This window comes from Camponotus vicinus, unplaced genomic scaffold (assembly GCF_025532165.1).
Source record: "Camponotus vicinus isolate PSW18456_S1 unplaced genomic scaffold, iyCamVici1.0 SCAF_11, whole genome shotgun sequence".
NCBI classification, from domain to species: Eukaryota; Metazoa; Arthropoda; class Insecta; order Hymenoptera; family Formicidae; genus Camponotus; species Camponotus vicinus.
In genome coordinates, this window is record NW_028141947.1 from 16,258,917 (window position 1) to 16,273,798 (window position 14,882).

General features: G+C 32.7%; 3 protein-coding genes across 4 annotated transcripts; 1 reads left to right on the forward strand and 2 right to left on the reverse strand.

The window, feature by feature from the left end:
* Nucleotides 1-511: 511 nt before the first annotated feature.
* On the reverse strand, nucleotides 512-4,734 carry LOC145961907 (ubiquitin-conjugating enzyme E2 N). Of its 2 annotated transcripts, none has more exons than XM_083082498.1 (3): nucleotides 4,574-4,734; nucleotides 2,591-2,850; nucleotides 512-2,273 (listed from the first exon to the last, which is right to left on the reverse strand). In XM_083082498.1, the coding sequence occupies exons 2-3, from the start codon at nucleotides 2,833-2,835 to the stop codon at nucleotides 2,063-2,065; spliced, it is 456 nt and encodes a 151-aa protein (XP_082938624.1). In that variant the 5' UTR covers nucleotides 2,836-2,850; nucleotides 4,574-4,734; the 3' UTR covers nucleotides 512-2,062. The 2 variants fall into 2 exon arrangements, with proteins under 2 accessions (XP_082938624.1, XP_082938623.1); XM_083082497.1 differs by having other exon boundaries at nucleotides 4,096-4,733.
* On the forward strand, nucleotides 4,018-10,720 carry Elp1 (elongator complex protein 1). Its single transcript, XM_083082491.1, has 14 exons — nucleotides 4,018-4,862; nucleotides 5,027-5,120; nucleotides 5,253-5,760; nucleotides 5,892-6,320; nucleotides 6,405-6,905; nucleotides 6,987-7,207; nucleotides 7,306-7,715; nucleotides 7,840-8,947; nucleotides 9,056-9,249; nucleotides 9,402-9,666; nucleotides 9,753-9,889; nucleotides 9,992-10,146; nucleotides 10,216-10,279; nucleotides 10,357-10,720. The coding sequence occupies exons 3-14, from the start codon at nucleotides 5,302-5,304 to the stop codon at nucleotides 10,416-10,418; spliced, it is 4,005 nt and encodes a 1,334-aa protein (XP_082938617.1). The 5' UTR covers nucleotides 4,018-4,862; nucleotides 5,027-5,120; nucleotides 5,253-5,301; the 3' UTR covers nucleotides 10,419-10,720.
* A 353-nt stretch (nucleotides 10,721-11,073) lies between these two features.
* On the reverse strand, nucleotides 11,074-14,464 carry LOC145961906 (G2/mitotic-specific cyclin-B-like). The gene is made up of 5 exons (XM_083082496.1): nucleotides 14,183-14,464; nucleotides 12,962-13,549; nucleotides 12,600-12,839; nucleotides 12,376-12,494; nucleotides 11,074-12,297 (listed from the first exon to the last, which is right to left on the reverse strand). The coding sequence occupies exons 1-5, from the start codon at nucleotides 14,210-14,212 to the stop codon at nucleotides 12,036-12,038; spliced, it is 1,239 nt and encodes a 412-aa protein (XP_082938622.1). The 5' UTR covers nucleotides 14,213-14,464; the 3' UTR covers nucleotides 11,074-12,035.
* Between the last annotated feature and the right edge of the window lie 418 nt (nucleotides 14,465-14,882).

The window sequence follows — 14,882 nt, forward strand, 5'->3', positions numbered from 1 at the left end:
TACATACATACACATATGTTTTGTGTGTGTGTGTGTGTGTGTGTGTGTGTGTGTGTGTGTGTGTGTGTATATATATATATATATATATATATATATATATATATATATATATATATATATATATAAAAGCCTATAGATGTTTTTATAAAAAAAATCAATTTTAATAATTTTTTTGTTAGTACTTTATTATTAATTTTTCCATGTAACTTAGTAACGTAATAACTTATCTAAAGTAAAAATTTATTTTTAATCAATCGAAATGTATGTTAAAATATTTCCGTGAATGACATAAGTAAACGAGTAAAGAGAGATATTGACGTGTTCGTGAAATAGAAACATAGTTAATTGATGATGAACGTAATGAAATGTACATTAAAAATTAAACGAACGTTACATTAAAATTTCTCTCGATCTTAATTGTTTTATGCATATTAATTATGCCATATTAGCTTTTGCATGTAAGTGGTACACATGTAATAATGCATACAATAACTATTCTATATATCCCAAACTCTTAATAATAATCTCTTTATTATTGCAGATTATCTACAATTATTTTAATCTATCCCCGTGTCCTTAAATTACAGAATCTCCCTGTTGTAATAATTGTTAAAAAAAAGGTAATCTTCCTTTTTCGTAAGATATACTAACTGGTTATATATTTTTATTCATATTTATCGCAATATAATGCATTAGATATAAACTTTAAACTGATATTATTTTTATATTTTATTGAGCCAATGCATTCATTATGACAAGAATATATTAAATATAGATTCCTATCAATATATGTATTATTCCTTTGCCACATATTGTTTTGTTACGAAGATATTGTATGGTTCTACTATACTGCTATTTATTTATTTGCAATATATGTCAATTTAGATATCCTTTGCACATATTATTACAATTGCTAATTTTAATCATTAAATCGAAAGTATTTATGCATATATTTTCCTATGTATTTTACACCATTCATATAAGCATTCTTCATAAAACAATTAATCTTATATATAGAAATTCTTATTTTCTCTGTGCACAGATTTTATATTACGCGTACTCATATCTCAATAAGTAGAATTTAATTATTGTAAAATACACAAAGATTTTTTTCTACTTATATTTATACATTAAGTGATTAATTGGCAATTAGTACTAACATAATAATGGAAGATTTCTATTCATTTATATAGTTAAACTTCTCTGAGTAAAACCAAAAAGTATTAGAATATAATTTTTTATATAAATTTTAAAAACTAAAATACTATAAAACCCAACAGATTTCATAGTATTGTATATATACCTTCATATAAAATAATTAGAAATTCAAGTTTATATAGATTAAAAAAAACGTTTGTAATTTTTTAAATATATTATCTATAAAACATGTGATAAATAATAGCTACATTACTTTTATATATCGATCTTGTGCCATTCCCTCTCTCTCTCTCTTTATTCTAAATATGCTCTATTCAATAATATTTAAATCTATAATGTTAGACAAAGAGAGAGAGAAATATACTTATATAACCAGTTAATATATACAATAAAAATTTGTCTGAAGAAAATCTGTATATTAAATAACAAATCTTTCAATTCTTTTAAATAATATACATTAGGAATAAGAAAGAAAAAAAGGATAAATTATAAATTGCACAAAAGATTTCGTAGCAATATGAGATTTGTATATAGCATGTTTTTGCTTAATACAATTTCAAATTTATAGATATATTGTAACATATCCCATCGCATCTTCTCACAGAGGGAAACTTTTGTTCCTGCTCTCTTATAGAAAGAGAGATTTGCAACATTTCAATGTAGGAAGATATTTCCGAAGATATTCCTTAATGAACGACTGAATAAATTCAACAGTGCCTCGCATTTTCCTCACAATATAGAAAATATCCATTCTGTTTTACTCTTACAAAACTTTTATTTTTATAGCAAAATTGTGGACACAGGTGCCGGATACGCAATTGGTGCGGGTATGGTGATCAAAAGTCTGGGAAAGGTAGGAATAACGTCGCTTTGCTTTGTCGTGGGCGATCTGACAAGGCTGAGATCAGTTGTCCATAGCGTATCTTCGAGTCCATTCTTTGGCATTACGTATCGCCTCGCTTTCGTTGACCTTCCAAAGTTCAGCTACATCATTTGCCAAAGGATCATCGGGATTCGGCGCGCTTAAAAGCGCCTGTATAGACAGCAAAACTGTTCTGATTTGAAGTGCAGGACTCCACTTGTCTTTGAGAATATCGAGACAAATCCTGCCCAATCTGCAGGTAAAATAAAATATAATTGCATTATTTTTAAACAACATATCTCGAGAAAACAAACTATTTGTCTCTGTCGCTCTTATTTCAACCATTATAATTTTAATATATAAATATATATAAGCAACTTTAATTATTTGTATAATCTATTGTTAAAGAGAAAAATTTATATTTATCAGAGACACCTTATTTGTGTTTTTGCAATTCATGCAATGGATAAAAAATAAAATTATGGTTAGAAATTACTCAATGAAGACAAAATTTGTGTATCTGTATAATTAATAATTAAAATAAATATACTATGATTCTTTTCTCTTTACCTGTCTATATTTGGATGATATATTTTTGTAATGAATCTAACTTTAGGTGCAGACATTGGATAATCTTCAGGTAGGAACAATTCAAGCTTAAACAGTCCGCCTTCAAATGGCGAATCCTCAGGTCCCGTTACTATTACGTGAAAATACCTAGCATTTGTATCGTCTGGTACAGCACTTATACCAGGAACTGGTTCTTGCATTAATCTTTGAGTTTCTTTAATGATCCTTCGTGGTAACGCTGCCATTGTTTATGCAAAAATCTGTGGAAGAAAGAAAATGCAAATTTATAAAAGATTAACTTTACACTGACACAAAATATACAAAATACACAAAATGTTTTGGCACAAATATTTTTTAAATTAACATCTCTTAAAGAAAAGTTTGTCTAAAGTAAAAAAATTAAAATGTGTGCTTTGCTATCCCTTCCACTTTTAAAAGTTTTATGAAAATCTTTTAATTTTAGAAAATTCTTAGCAAAAATTATCAACAATGAAACAATGCATTCTGTTTTTCTTTTTTTCTATTATCAATCTAAACAATTCATATAACTCAAAAAAGCACTTTTCTCTCTCTGATATAATTTACGATACAAATTTCGATTCTCATAGAAAATAGTAACAATGTGTGTGTGAATTACATTTTATATTATGTATATTTTTAAAACTTTAATGAAATATTTGTGTAATCTGCCCCAGAGAGAGATAGTCACATTAACAGATGCAACCTTGCTTTTTTGTTACAGAATCATTCGTGTTAAACTGCAAACGAGAATAGATATGTTGACGTAAAAAATCGTCTCGAGCAACATCGTTAGCATCTCTCGCATACCACATCGAGAATTTTCTTTCTCTCTCTCAGTCTCTCCCACCCTTTCTTTCTACACAAAACACAATGCTGCATGGCCGCACCGTGCGGTCATTTCGCATCGCGATCTATAAACCGGATATTCGGATACCTTAATACATATCGAGGAAAGAAAGAGAGAGAAAGAGAGAAACGGAGATCAATAATCTCTTTTTCAAACACTCGTTCGTCGGGACGAACGGCGATCGGCTGTGAATTGACAGCGCTGATGACAGCTTGCCGCACCGAGCGAGCACGTACACACACACACACGTATGGACACGCGTCGCGCGCGTGTGTGATAGATGCGCGCGCGCGCGCGCGCGGCTTCGCGCGTAGGCGAATATTCGTGCGGGTCCAAGTGTGGACCCCAGCAGATGGATTCGCTGGTCGACGGAGTCTCGAGGTGGCCTTGGATCCCTTGGCGGGCGACAAATTCGAGACGAACGGAAAAAACAGAACGGGATCTTTGGCTGACAATTTTCTTTTTCACCCCTCGAGAGCAGAGCGCGCACACAGACCCGCGATATCCGCATAAACAAAGGAAGTCGCGGAACCCATCCGGGGACAAAGGGCAGGATGGGCTCTCCGGGTCGTTGTTATCGGCGATGCAAGATGCACCATTGGTATCGTACGGGTCGACACGTATCCGCGATACGTACGATCTCTCTCTCTCTCTGTAAATCCGCTGTAAATCGCGTTCTCTCGCACGAGTCGCCTGGCAGTTTTCCTCGCGGCTCCTCCAGAAGCCTCGGGCCGTCCTTCTCGTCGACGTCGATCCTCCAACGGTAACGCGCTAGCTCGCACTAGCCAGCCGCCACCGCCGCCGCCGTCGTCGGCTGTCGTCGGCCTCGCAGCCGACACTCGGGGAAACCGGCCGGTGGGATCCACGGGGTAACCCGCGGCGTACAATCTCGGTCAGAGGAGCGCTAATTTAATTTCCACCCGCGTGAACCTCGCGTCGCGTGGCTACGGTGGTTGGTCGGTTGCCTGGTCGCGGTGGCCTCTTCACAGCCGCTTCATCTTATCGCGCTGCCGATGGCGCTGCTGATCGCTCGTCCGTCCGTCCGTCCGTCCGTCAGTCCGTTGATCAGTCCGTCCGTCCGGCGGTCAATTAGTCGGTCGATCACTCGGACTTACCACTCGCGCGCGAGTCAAGTTCGATCTCGCGAGGCGCACGGAACCGTGACAGTCACCGCCTGCCGCCTGCTACTTTTACTCGTCGGTCGTCCGGAGATCGTCGTCGCCGACACCACCGAGGGCCGAAGTCGCGGGATACTAGACTACCGTGCGGCAACGGGCCGCTCGCGCGCCGCGTCGCGGAGCGGACGCGAACTACTGACGATGACGTCATCTTGCGTTGTGGATTCGCCTTGGGCCTGTTCTTTTTAGCTGCACTGCTGCACTAGTGCAATTAGAGTGAAAGAAAGTATGTTTGTCTCTTTCTAACTTATTGCACTAGTGTAGTAGTGCAGCTAAAAAGAACAGACCCTTTAGCAACTGTGTAAAATTCGTGAATCTGATTGGTGTATGCTCTTAGATCCAGTCAAAATTAAGAGCATACACCAATCAGATTCACGAATTTTACAACAGTTGCAAAGCAGCTTTTCCTGCTGAACGCAGTCCTTGTCTTTGCTTATTCTCGCATCAGCTCGTCTACCTGTGATTCCTTGTGGTAGATGAACAGGTTAGTTTCACGTGTTGTATATAAAATGATATAAAATTATTTTTTACGTATTTCGTGTCTCATAAAATATCTCACGTTTTTCTATAATTTTTGAGTTGTAAATTATAACATTAAAATATGTATCTTTTTTAGATTGAAGATTGTAGCATAATTAGATGCACGTGTGACTCCGTCGAAAATCATGAGGAACTTGGCGGTTCATCAGCTACGACGCCGGAGCGTCGAATTTATGAAAGATAATGTTGAGGAAAATGTTCATGAACCTGAGCAATGTATACATTGTGCGATCGATCCAAATGATCTCAGTGTATACGTTTTATTTAATAATCGAATCTATATAATATCAATGGAGGATAACAGTGATATTACTAGTATTAGTATAAATTTACCCGGATACGGAAACTCCAAGGTTGTTGGATTTGAATATTGCATTACGATGCAGGAGTTGTATTGCGCGTATGAATCTGGTGCTATTGCCAGATTGGATGTATCAGATCGAGTCAATTTTATACAAAAAATAACCACATTTGATGATTACTTAGAGTGTCTGAAACTTAGTCCAGATAATGAGATCATTACAGTTGTAACACGTAAAGGAACTGTGATCACTATGGTATCTGATTTTCAAGTAATATCAGAGGTAATGTATTCTGTATCTTTGCAAAGTTCGTTAAATTTTATTTAATGTATAAAATTACAAGTTACAATGTATATAACTGATATAATTTTATTAATTGTAAAATTATCTAACATATCTATATAATGTTATAGGTAGATTTATATGCGAAAGACTTTGGAGAGAAACAATTTGTTACTGTTGGTTGGGGCAAAAAAGAGACTCAGTTTCATGGTTCCGTAGGAAAAGCAGCAGCTAAAGCTAAAGCAGAAGAATTGAATGCAAACGAATTGGATGATGGTCGTCCTCGAATCACTTGGCGCGGGGATGGTACTCTATTTGCCATCAGTTTCCTGCATATCCAAACGAAAATTCGACAGTTTAAAGTATTCGATCGAGAGGGTACCTTATGCTACACTAGCGAACCAACTAACGGATTGGAAGAATGTTTGGCTTGGCAGCCATTGGGAAATCTAATTGCCACAATCCAAAGATTGGCCAATAAACATGTAGTTGCACTCTTTGAAAAAAACGGTCTCAAATACACTGATTTTCCGCTTTCATTTGCACCGGGAGAAGTAACGGTATATTAAATATTGAAAATATTGAAATATTGAAATATTCTCAAGATTGCCTTGTGTAATTTTTTCTGAATGAATATTTTGCAGGTGAAAGATCTACTTTGGTCACCAAATTCAGATGTTCTAGCTGTTATTTGCGAAGGAATGTTCAATCATACAATACTACAATTATGGACAGAGAATAATTGTCATTGGTACCTCAAACAGACCATTGTTTTCTCTACAGACAACCCACTGATATACGCAACATGGAGCACTAAAGGAAGATACGATCAAAAAGAACTAATTCTTCTGACATTGAAAGAAATTATGTTTTGCTCTTTTAATTGGTGCGTGAATCATAGTCGAGGCAAAACTGTAGACGACAATACCGTGATTGCCATTATTGATGGAAAAAAAACGCTAGTTACTGGTTTCAGAGACGGAATTGTCCCACCGCCAATGGCACATCAATCTTTACAGATTCAAGAACCAGTAAATGCTATTGCCTTTGCTCCTAGTATCAATGATAATACATCTTTGATAAACAGTAATATGTTCTGCACTATATCGTGTGATAACAGATTGACGCTTTTCAAACGAAGAACGGTAATTATCGTACCGAAATAGTAATATAATCTAATATATGTAAAATTTACTCGTTGCAATATATAATTTATTGTATTTTAGGATTCTTCTTCAATAGAATACGAAGCTTTCCAGTCATACGATATTGATTGTTTAATTTCAGACATAACAGAAATTGATAAATGTGTGTATGCCACACATCATTTCTTATGGCTCGCAGAAGATGTTATATTGTTTTCTATAACTATATATAAACATAATTTCTTGTGTGTTTTGTCTCTAGATGAAATACATTCTAAAGAAAACGATATTTTACTGAGGCGGTACGTAGTTTAGTTTTTTCCTGAATTATATCATAAGATCTACATAAAACTGTATATATCTAATGAGGAGATACATGAACTTAAATTTCTTTCTATAGGAAATTTTATGCCGTAGATAATTCGATAGAATATATCATTCCTTCTCCCGATGCAGATACGGCTTACATAGTAGTAGATCGGACTGTATTCAAATATACCAAAGGTGCAGAAGAACTTGTTCCGACAGATGTACTCTTAAGAGAGCTATGTTATCAAGTGGAAGTTATAAAAATTGACTCAAAAGACGTTATCATTGCTCTGTCTTGCACAAATTGTTTCTCGATTGATGGAAAGGAAATTGCTAAGAACATTACGAGTTTCTACGTACATTCCGATTTCTTGCTTCTCACAACACAACAACACACATTGATTTGTGTTCCATTAAACAAGAGTGGCATAGAACAGTTAAGTAAACATGATTTAACTGTTAAGCCTTGGGAAAATGGCAGTAACGAGATATCTTTTACAGGTGAATCGCTACATCCTTGTAATCTTTATTTTATTTCATGTATATATATATATATATATATATATATATATATATATATACTATATTTTATTCCATTCTCTAATTTTTTAATGTATCATTATAGATATCTATATCAGACGAGTGGAGAAAGATTCTTATATAATAGCAGCGCTACCTCAAGATTCAAAGACAATTTTGCAGATGCCTAGAGGAAATTTAGAATGTATAGAACCAAGGGCATTATCGTTACATATATTAAAATCCCATCTCGATAACTGTAATTATCGGACAGCGTTTGACATAATGAGGAAACAGCGTATAAACTTGAATTTAATATACGATCACGATCCGAAATTATTTATGGATAACGCGGAAAAGTTTGTAGAAGAAATCGCGAAACCAGATTGGTTAAGCCTGTTTCTATCAGAATTGCAAAATGAAAACGTTACTAGCACGATGTACGCGAATTGTTATCCGAACCGTTCTGTACGATCGGACGTGACATCGGGGAATAACGAAACCAAAGTTAACAAAGTAAATGAGATTTGTAAATTATTGAGAGACATTATGGAGAGACGACATAATACGGTTAATCTGATACAACCAATATTGGTGAGCTTAGTGAAAAATCATGAAAAACGAGGATTAGAAAAAGCACTTGGTAAAGTGAAACAAGTCAAGATTCTAGAGGACTCACAAAAGTCAGCACAATTTCCTTCTCCCACATCTGCTGAAGATGCACTGAAATATTTGCTACATTTTGTAAATATCGATATTTTATACGATACCGCATTAGGTATGTATGATTTCGAACTGACAATGTTTGTAGCCTCTAAGTCGTCGAAAGATCCCAAGGAATATATTCCATTTTTAAATAGCTTAAGAAAGCTAAATGACGATTATATGAAGTATTCCATTGATATGCACCTTAAGCGTTATGAATCAGCGCTCGAACATATATCCAGAGATTCGTCTAAATTTGAGGAATGCTTTAATTTAGTACGTAATCAGAAACTATACTTAAAGGCAATGAAATTGTTTAAGAAAGGTAGTATGGAGCATAAAAAGATTGCTAGAGCTTATGGAGAATTTTTACTAAGCAAAACAAAATATCAAGAAGCCGGTATGATGTTTTATAAAAGTGGCGATCTCGATAGAGCTTTAAAAGCATTTAGCACGTTAGGTGACAGTTGGCAGGATGCAATCGCGGTATCGAGAGAAATGAAATTAAGGTAAGAAAATAATTTTTTATTTTTATACATACATTATTCTGTCATCAGCATTGATGCGATCATAGTATGCTGCTTTATACCATGTCAAAATTAAAGTAATTTCTTCAGTTCTAAAGATTTACATGATCTTTATGAACTGCTAGTAAAGCGTTTAAAAGCAGAGCGAAATTATGAGGATGCAGCTACAATACTAAAAGATTACTTAAATGATGTTGATGAAGCTGTTGCATTATTGTGCGAGGGAAAAATTTGGAAACGTGCCATAAGAACAACATATGATGTACAACGTCTAAATCTACATGGTTAGTGATTAATAAGAGTAAGCTTAATATCTAATACATAAATTGTAACTTGTATAAAATTAAACTTTTAAAATTTGTAATTTGTGTAAAAGATAATTTTCAAAAATTCAAAATTTAAATACATATATATACTTGAATCATTATTTTTACAGAGACACACATTATACCTGGAGTGATGGAACAAGCAGAGCATGTAATGTTGCAATTGGATAAATTTAAGAAAGATTTTCTCAGACATAAGTCACGCCTTGCATTAATAAGAGCAGAAATAAATGCGAGACAAACACGACCGTTTGACGAATCGATTTGTCATGATGAATCGGTATTCGGCAAAGAAATTATGGATTCCCTTAGCGAAACAAGCAGCATCGCGGGTTCTGTTTCAAGTAAAAAATCACGGACTTCTACGGCTTCCAGGTACATACTTCTCTATTATATACGTTTCATAATTTTGATAAAATAAGATGTATATAAATGTATCTTCTTTTCTTTTTTTTTTTTAGAAGAAGCTACCGATCAAATAAAAATCGTAGAAAACAAGAGAGGAAACTTTTAAGTTTAAAGGAGGGCAGTAAATTTGAAGATTTAGGTCTAATACACGTCCTTTACCAGATTATTACTACTGTGTATAAAAATAAAGGTGTGTTCGTAGATATATATGATAAATAATGTTATTAGGGCATTATTAAGCAGATTTAATTATTGGGCCGAATATTTAATTAATAATATTTTTTATTTACAGACGAATGGTTTCAACTTGTCCAGGTATTGGTACGCTTCGAATTGGATGAATGCGCGGAAAAACTCCACATTGAAATAAAAAATTTGCTTCAATTGATAGAGAATAGTAAATCAGAAATTTGGGACAAATCAGCCCCTACGAGTTTAGCCGAAATTGTGAGTAATTATTAAAAATATTCTTTAACGATTCATGAAAATTGTGCTCTCTACATCTCTTATTGACAGGAAAAAATGACAATTTATACACCGGCACAAATTCAAGAAATTACTGCGCCTATTAAATTAGTGGGTAAGTGCTCATGCAATATATTAAAATGATATTCATTGCATTCTTTATGTGTTATGTATTTTGTTTTTATTTTTCAGAACGATATATAACGCATCCGCCTGAAACTGATGCAACATCTTGTGTTCTAGGTATTTTTTAAACATTTTTATCAAATATGTTTAAACTTTTATTCTCTCCTTTTTTCCTTAATAAATATTTTTTAGCAAAGAGAGAAATAAAAGAATTTAAATAAATATATAATAAATATTAAACTTAAAGAATGACTTATATAACTCGAAAGAAAAAAAATTCACATTTTTAACATCATAATTAAATATGATATCAATGAGAGAGTAGGAGTTTTAGAATAACGATTATATTAATAAATTTTGATTAATTTAATCGAAAGCGATTATATAACTTAGCTAGCGGAAAATTGCCTTTAATAAAATTTTTCTATAATTCGGCGTTTTTAATCTAATCTTTCTTTTCACCTGACAAATATATAACAAAATTAATAATTCTATTCAATTAACGAAAACGAATATCGATCTGATGAATTAATCGCCAATTGAATAAATCAAAAAGTTTAGTTGGCAAATCTTATAATATATGTATAATTTAAATATTATAAGTGTATATAAGGAGTTTTATTATTGTATAGTAAGCGAAATTAAGGTACTACAAATTAATTAATGCAAACATATTGTATTAATTTAGTTATTTATTTACAAAGATATGTGTATAGTTATTAGTAACATATCATTATGATATTATAATTTCTAACTAATAAAGCCTAAATACATATATATAGTGGCTATTTGGATATTTAATTTTGAAATTTTGTCATATATTAAACATTCATTTTTAATTTAGATTGTTAAAATTTAGATTACTTAACTAACGATATAAAATTTCATTTTTCCTCAGGCGAATATACTTGTACAATAATTATTTTATATACATATTATAGAGGACATATAGTAGTATAACATATATAATTAAAGTATAAACTTTATATCACCATATTGATAAAAATTTCAATCTCCAAAAATTTTCTTTATTTCTGATTTTGTACATAACTTTTATGCAATTTATATTTCAGTAGCAAGCAAAAAACTTAAATGGTTTCCCTATTAATTAAGAAAGACTGTACTTGAGAAAAAATATGAATATAAAAACATACAAAATGAAGTATATATGTTTGTAATACTTATATATTTTTATATGGTGACATTAAAAAGTATCTGTGTGTGTATGTGTAGGACGTATATCAAAATTAAAATATTTTTATAATCAGCTATGAATAAAAACTAAAAGCTTTATTTAATATTTCATTATAAAAGATTCATTGTATGATTTCTGCTTATCTAGTTTAACTATCTCAGTCCAAAATAAAATCCATCAGTGATACCTGACTAAATTTTCATGCTAATATTAACAAACTTTTGTATATATAAATCTCTAAATACGTCCTGTTTTTCGTTACTTTGCTTTAACTGAACGAGAATAGACTCAATAAGAAATTTGTGTCAAATATTTAATTCATACAATATTCATCACTTTGTGATAAAGTTCTTTATCTTAGCTTTTGAAGGACGCAGTTTAACTTTCTCTCTTTTTCTGCCTTGCATTCTTCTCTTTCATAAACTATAACGTCCATGATTAGATTCATTATATGTTTGATACATTTAATATGACATACAAATACCTTATTGAAAATATATCTCTCATTATCATAATAAAAAATGTCACAAATATATATAATTCTATTCTGTTATAAATCTGTTTCATTGCTTCTTGCTGCAATGGCAAGCATAATTGGCGACTTAAGCTCCGGTCGAACACTAATTTTCATATGCTTTACATGGACGTACTTCTTTCTCACAGCTTGATGTTTGCTTGTTTCTGCATTAATTATCATGGCAGCTATATCACTCACTGCAGGTAACACATCGTCCTTAGAATAGGTGCTGTAATATACTAGAGTGTCTGTCCAGATATGTTTATCTTCGTCTTCCTCATCATTACCAATAATTCTGTAAAAAAATAATTATTGTTCATTAATCATTGATATTTTAAAATGACAATGAAAAGAAAAACATTATAGTTCTTACAAAAATGCTAGATAGATTGCTGCTGCAGCAATGAGACTAGGTGGATAATGGCACATTTCATAATGGACTAAACTTTGTTCAAGAAAGTATTTGGCCATTGTATGATGTATAGGAAGTGCCTTAAAACATAAGATATGATTTAGAAAATTATAATATATTATCTACCATAATATATCATTTGTGATAACACAAATGAAAATTTAAATGTCTCAAAAATGTATAACCTTCCCAGCTTTGCTGTATCTTCGAAGAAAATGCAGTGGTAATGGTCGACCAAACGAGTAATCTAGGGTTTTCACTATAACCAATTCCATTTCCAATATATCTAATTTAGTATATGCCTGGTCTGTGATGTATACAAAGTCACTTATATCCGGCGAATACATTTCTTCATATTTGCTAGCGATAAACATAGCTGCCACACCTACCAGCTGTAATTTCTTTCTGTCTATGATTCTGAAAGCCTGTAAAAAATAAAAGGTATACTATTGAAATGTAACATAAAAGATTAAAAAACATCATATTTTTAAACTAAAAGAATAAATGCACTATTATTGTTGTAACATATTAGTAATGTTATTTTTACCTGTAGAAAACGGTCGATAATTGCGACCGTGAGATATAATGTCTCTTGCATTAATCGAAATTGTTGATGTACTTCGATTAACCAATCTACAAGTACACTCCTCATTTTGGGGGTGACTTCTTGACCCGATAGAAATCCTTTTGTAATAGGAGTTTGTCTTTCTAATGTCCTTAAATATTCATGTATATCGTTGGTATAGATAGAAACTAAAACAGGATTTCCTTTATCTTCTTCGTCAATATCTTCAAATTTTAATAGGTCTGTCGAAAATGACTTTCTCCCTCTTCGCTTTTGACTAAGGGGTGTTGTTGATATGGCAGCTGTATTGGAGCCATTATCCTTTTTAGCGATGCCAGATATAACTGGCTGTACAACTTGCACTGGCTTCTCGGACACATTTGGTTTCACAGCTTGTCGCTTTGGTATTCCAATCTTCTTCTTTTGCAATAAGCTAGTCCTATCTATGGGCTGTGCACCCCTCAATGTGTTAACTTTGTTACTTATTTCACCTAGTGCTGCCCTTTTTAAATTCACAACAACTGAAGATTTTACATTTTTAATATTTTCCTGATTTGTTTGATGATTTATCTATAACATAGAAGAAAAACTAGAAGTTAAATTTATGCACTTGAAATACAATATTCTGAGGATTATTAATATAGAAACATATATATGTATATATTTTCAATATTAATTCAATATTAATATTTCTATTTTAATCAATATTTTACACAAGATAAAGCTATCATTTTTGGTGGAGAAAGATGAAATAACGTATATTTGTGAGAAAGAAAATCATTATAAAATGATAGGAATTGCGTCATATTTGTATGTAATTATCGTTTGTACATTTTTATTAAAATAAGATTTTAATATAAAACGACAGAATATTATTAATGCTTGAATTTAATCTTCTTTGTTCGTGAATATTCCATGTATATCTCGTTCGCCGATGATGAAAGCGGATGACGCGCCAAAAAGGGAAGAAATATCCAAAGAAGAAATCGCAAAAGAAGAACTTTTACGTTTCGGAAAAGTAAAAGAATCATTGTTGGGATGTTGAAGAAATGGAAGTGGCTCATCAAAACGTGGCAAGCACGTTTAAAAGAACGCGAAGGACATTTAAAGATGTCTCTATATCAATGACCGCCAAAGGATGACCTCGGTTATAGAAAATATATTTAAATATCTTCCCTAATTATGTATAAATTATTTACTCACCGTAACTGCGGTCCGATTTCTCATCGCCATCGTCAATTACGTAAAGGAAACCGCTATTTTCGCGACGCCAATATAATATACCGTCGTTTCCTTCGAGAAGTAAGCAACACAGGTCACAAAACTCGGAGGCTCTTATAACGTCTTCCTTCGATTTGAATTTGTTTGCTCGGTGGCGCTTCGGGGTCAGAGGGGTAAATCAGAGAATTTCACGTATATAGATGTAACTGCATGTGCAACAAATCGTGATGGTCGATTCTATGCCCGAGCCATAGACTGTGTTCTGATATTCACTGCCTTCAATACTGAAAATCTATAGTTTACGTCACGTATACTATAGACTACAAACTTAGGTCGAGTGCGTAAATTTTTGCACAACCAGGAAATTGATTGGTCCAAAAAGCTATGCATAAGAAAATACAAAAATTTGTACCTCCGGTCTTATACTAGACTGTTAATTTTAGGCAGAATATAAATTTAGAATACAATCAATACTTATCTATTTATGAAGATTATTTATATTTTAATAATATTTAATATATTTTAATAATCTCTATTTAAATTGAAACAATTGAGAGTATGGCATATACTAATATTTGTGACTCAGATTTTCCTTCAGCATAGCCACTTGAATTCATAGAAGAAGCTCAGAGACTGTCACCATAAAACATTAGGAGTTATTAAAACGATGGGCTATATTTAT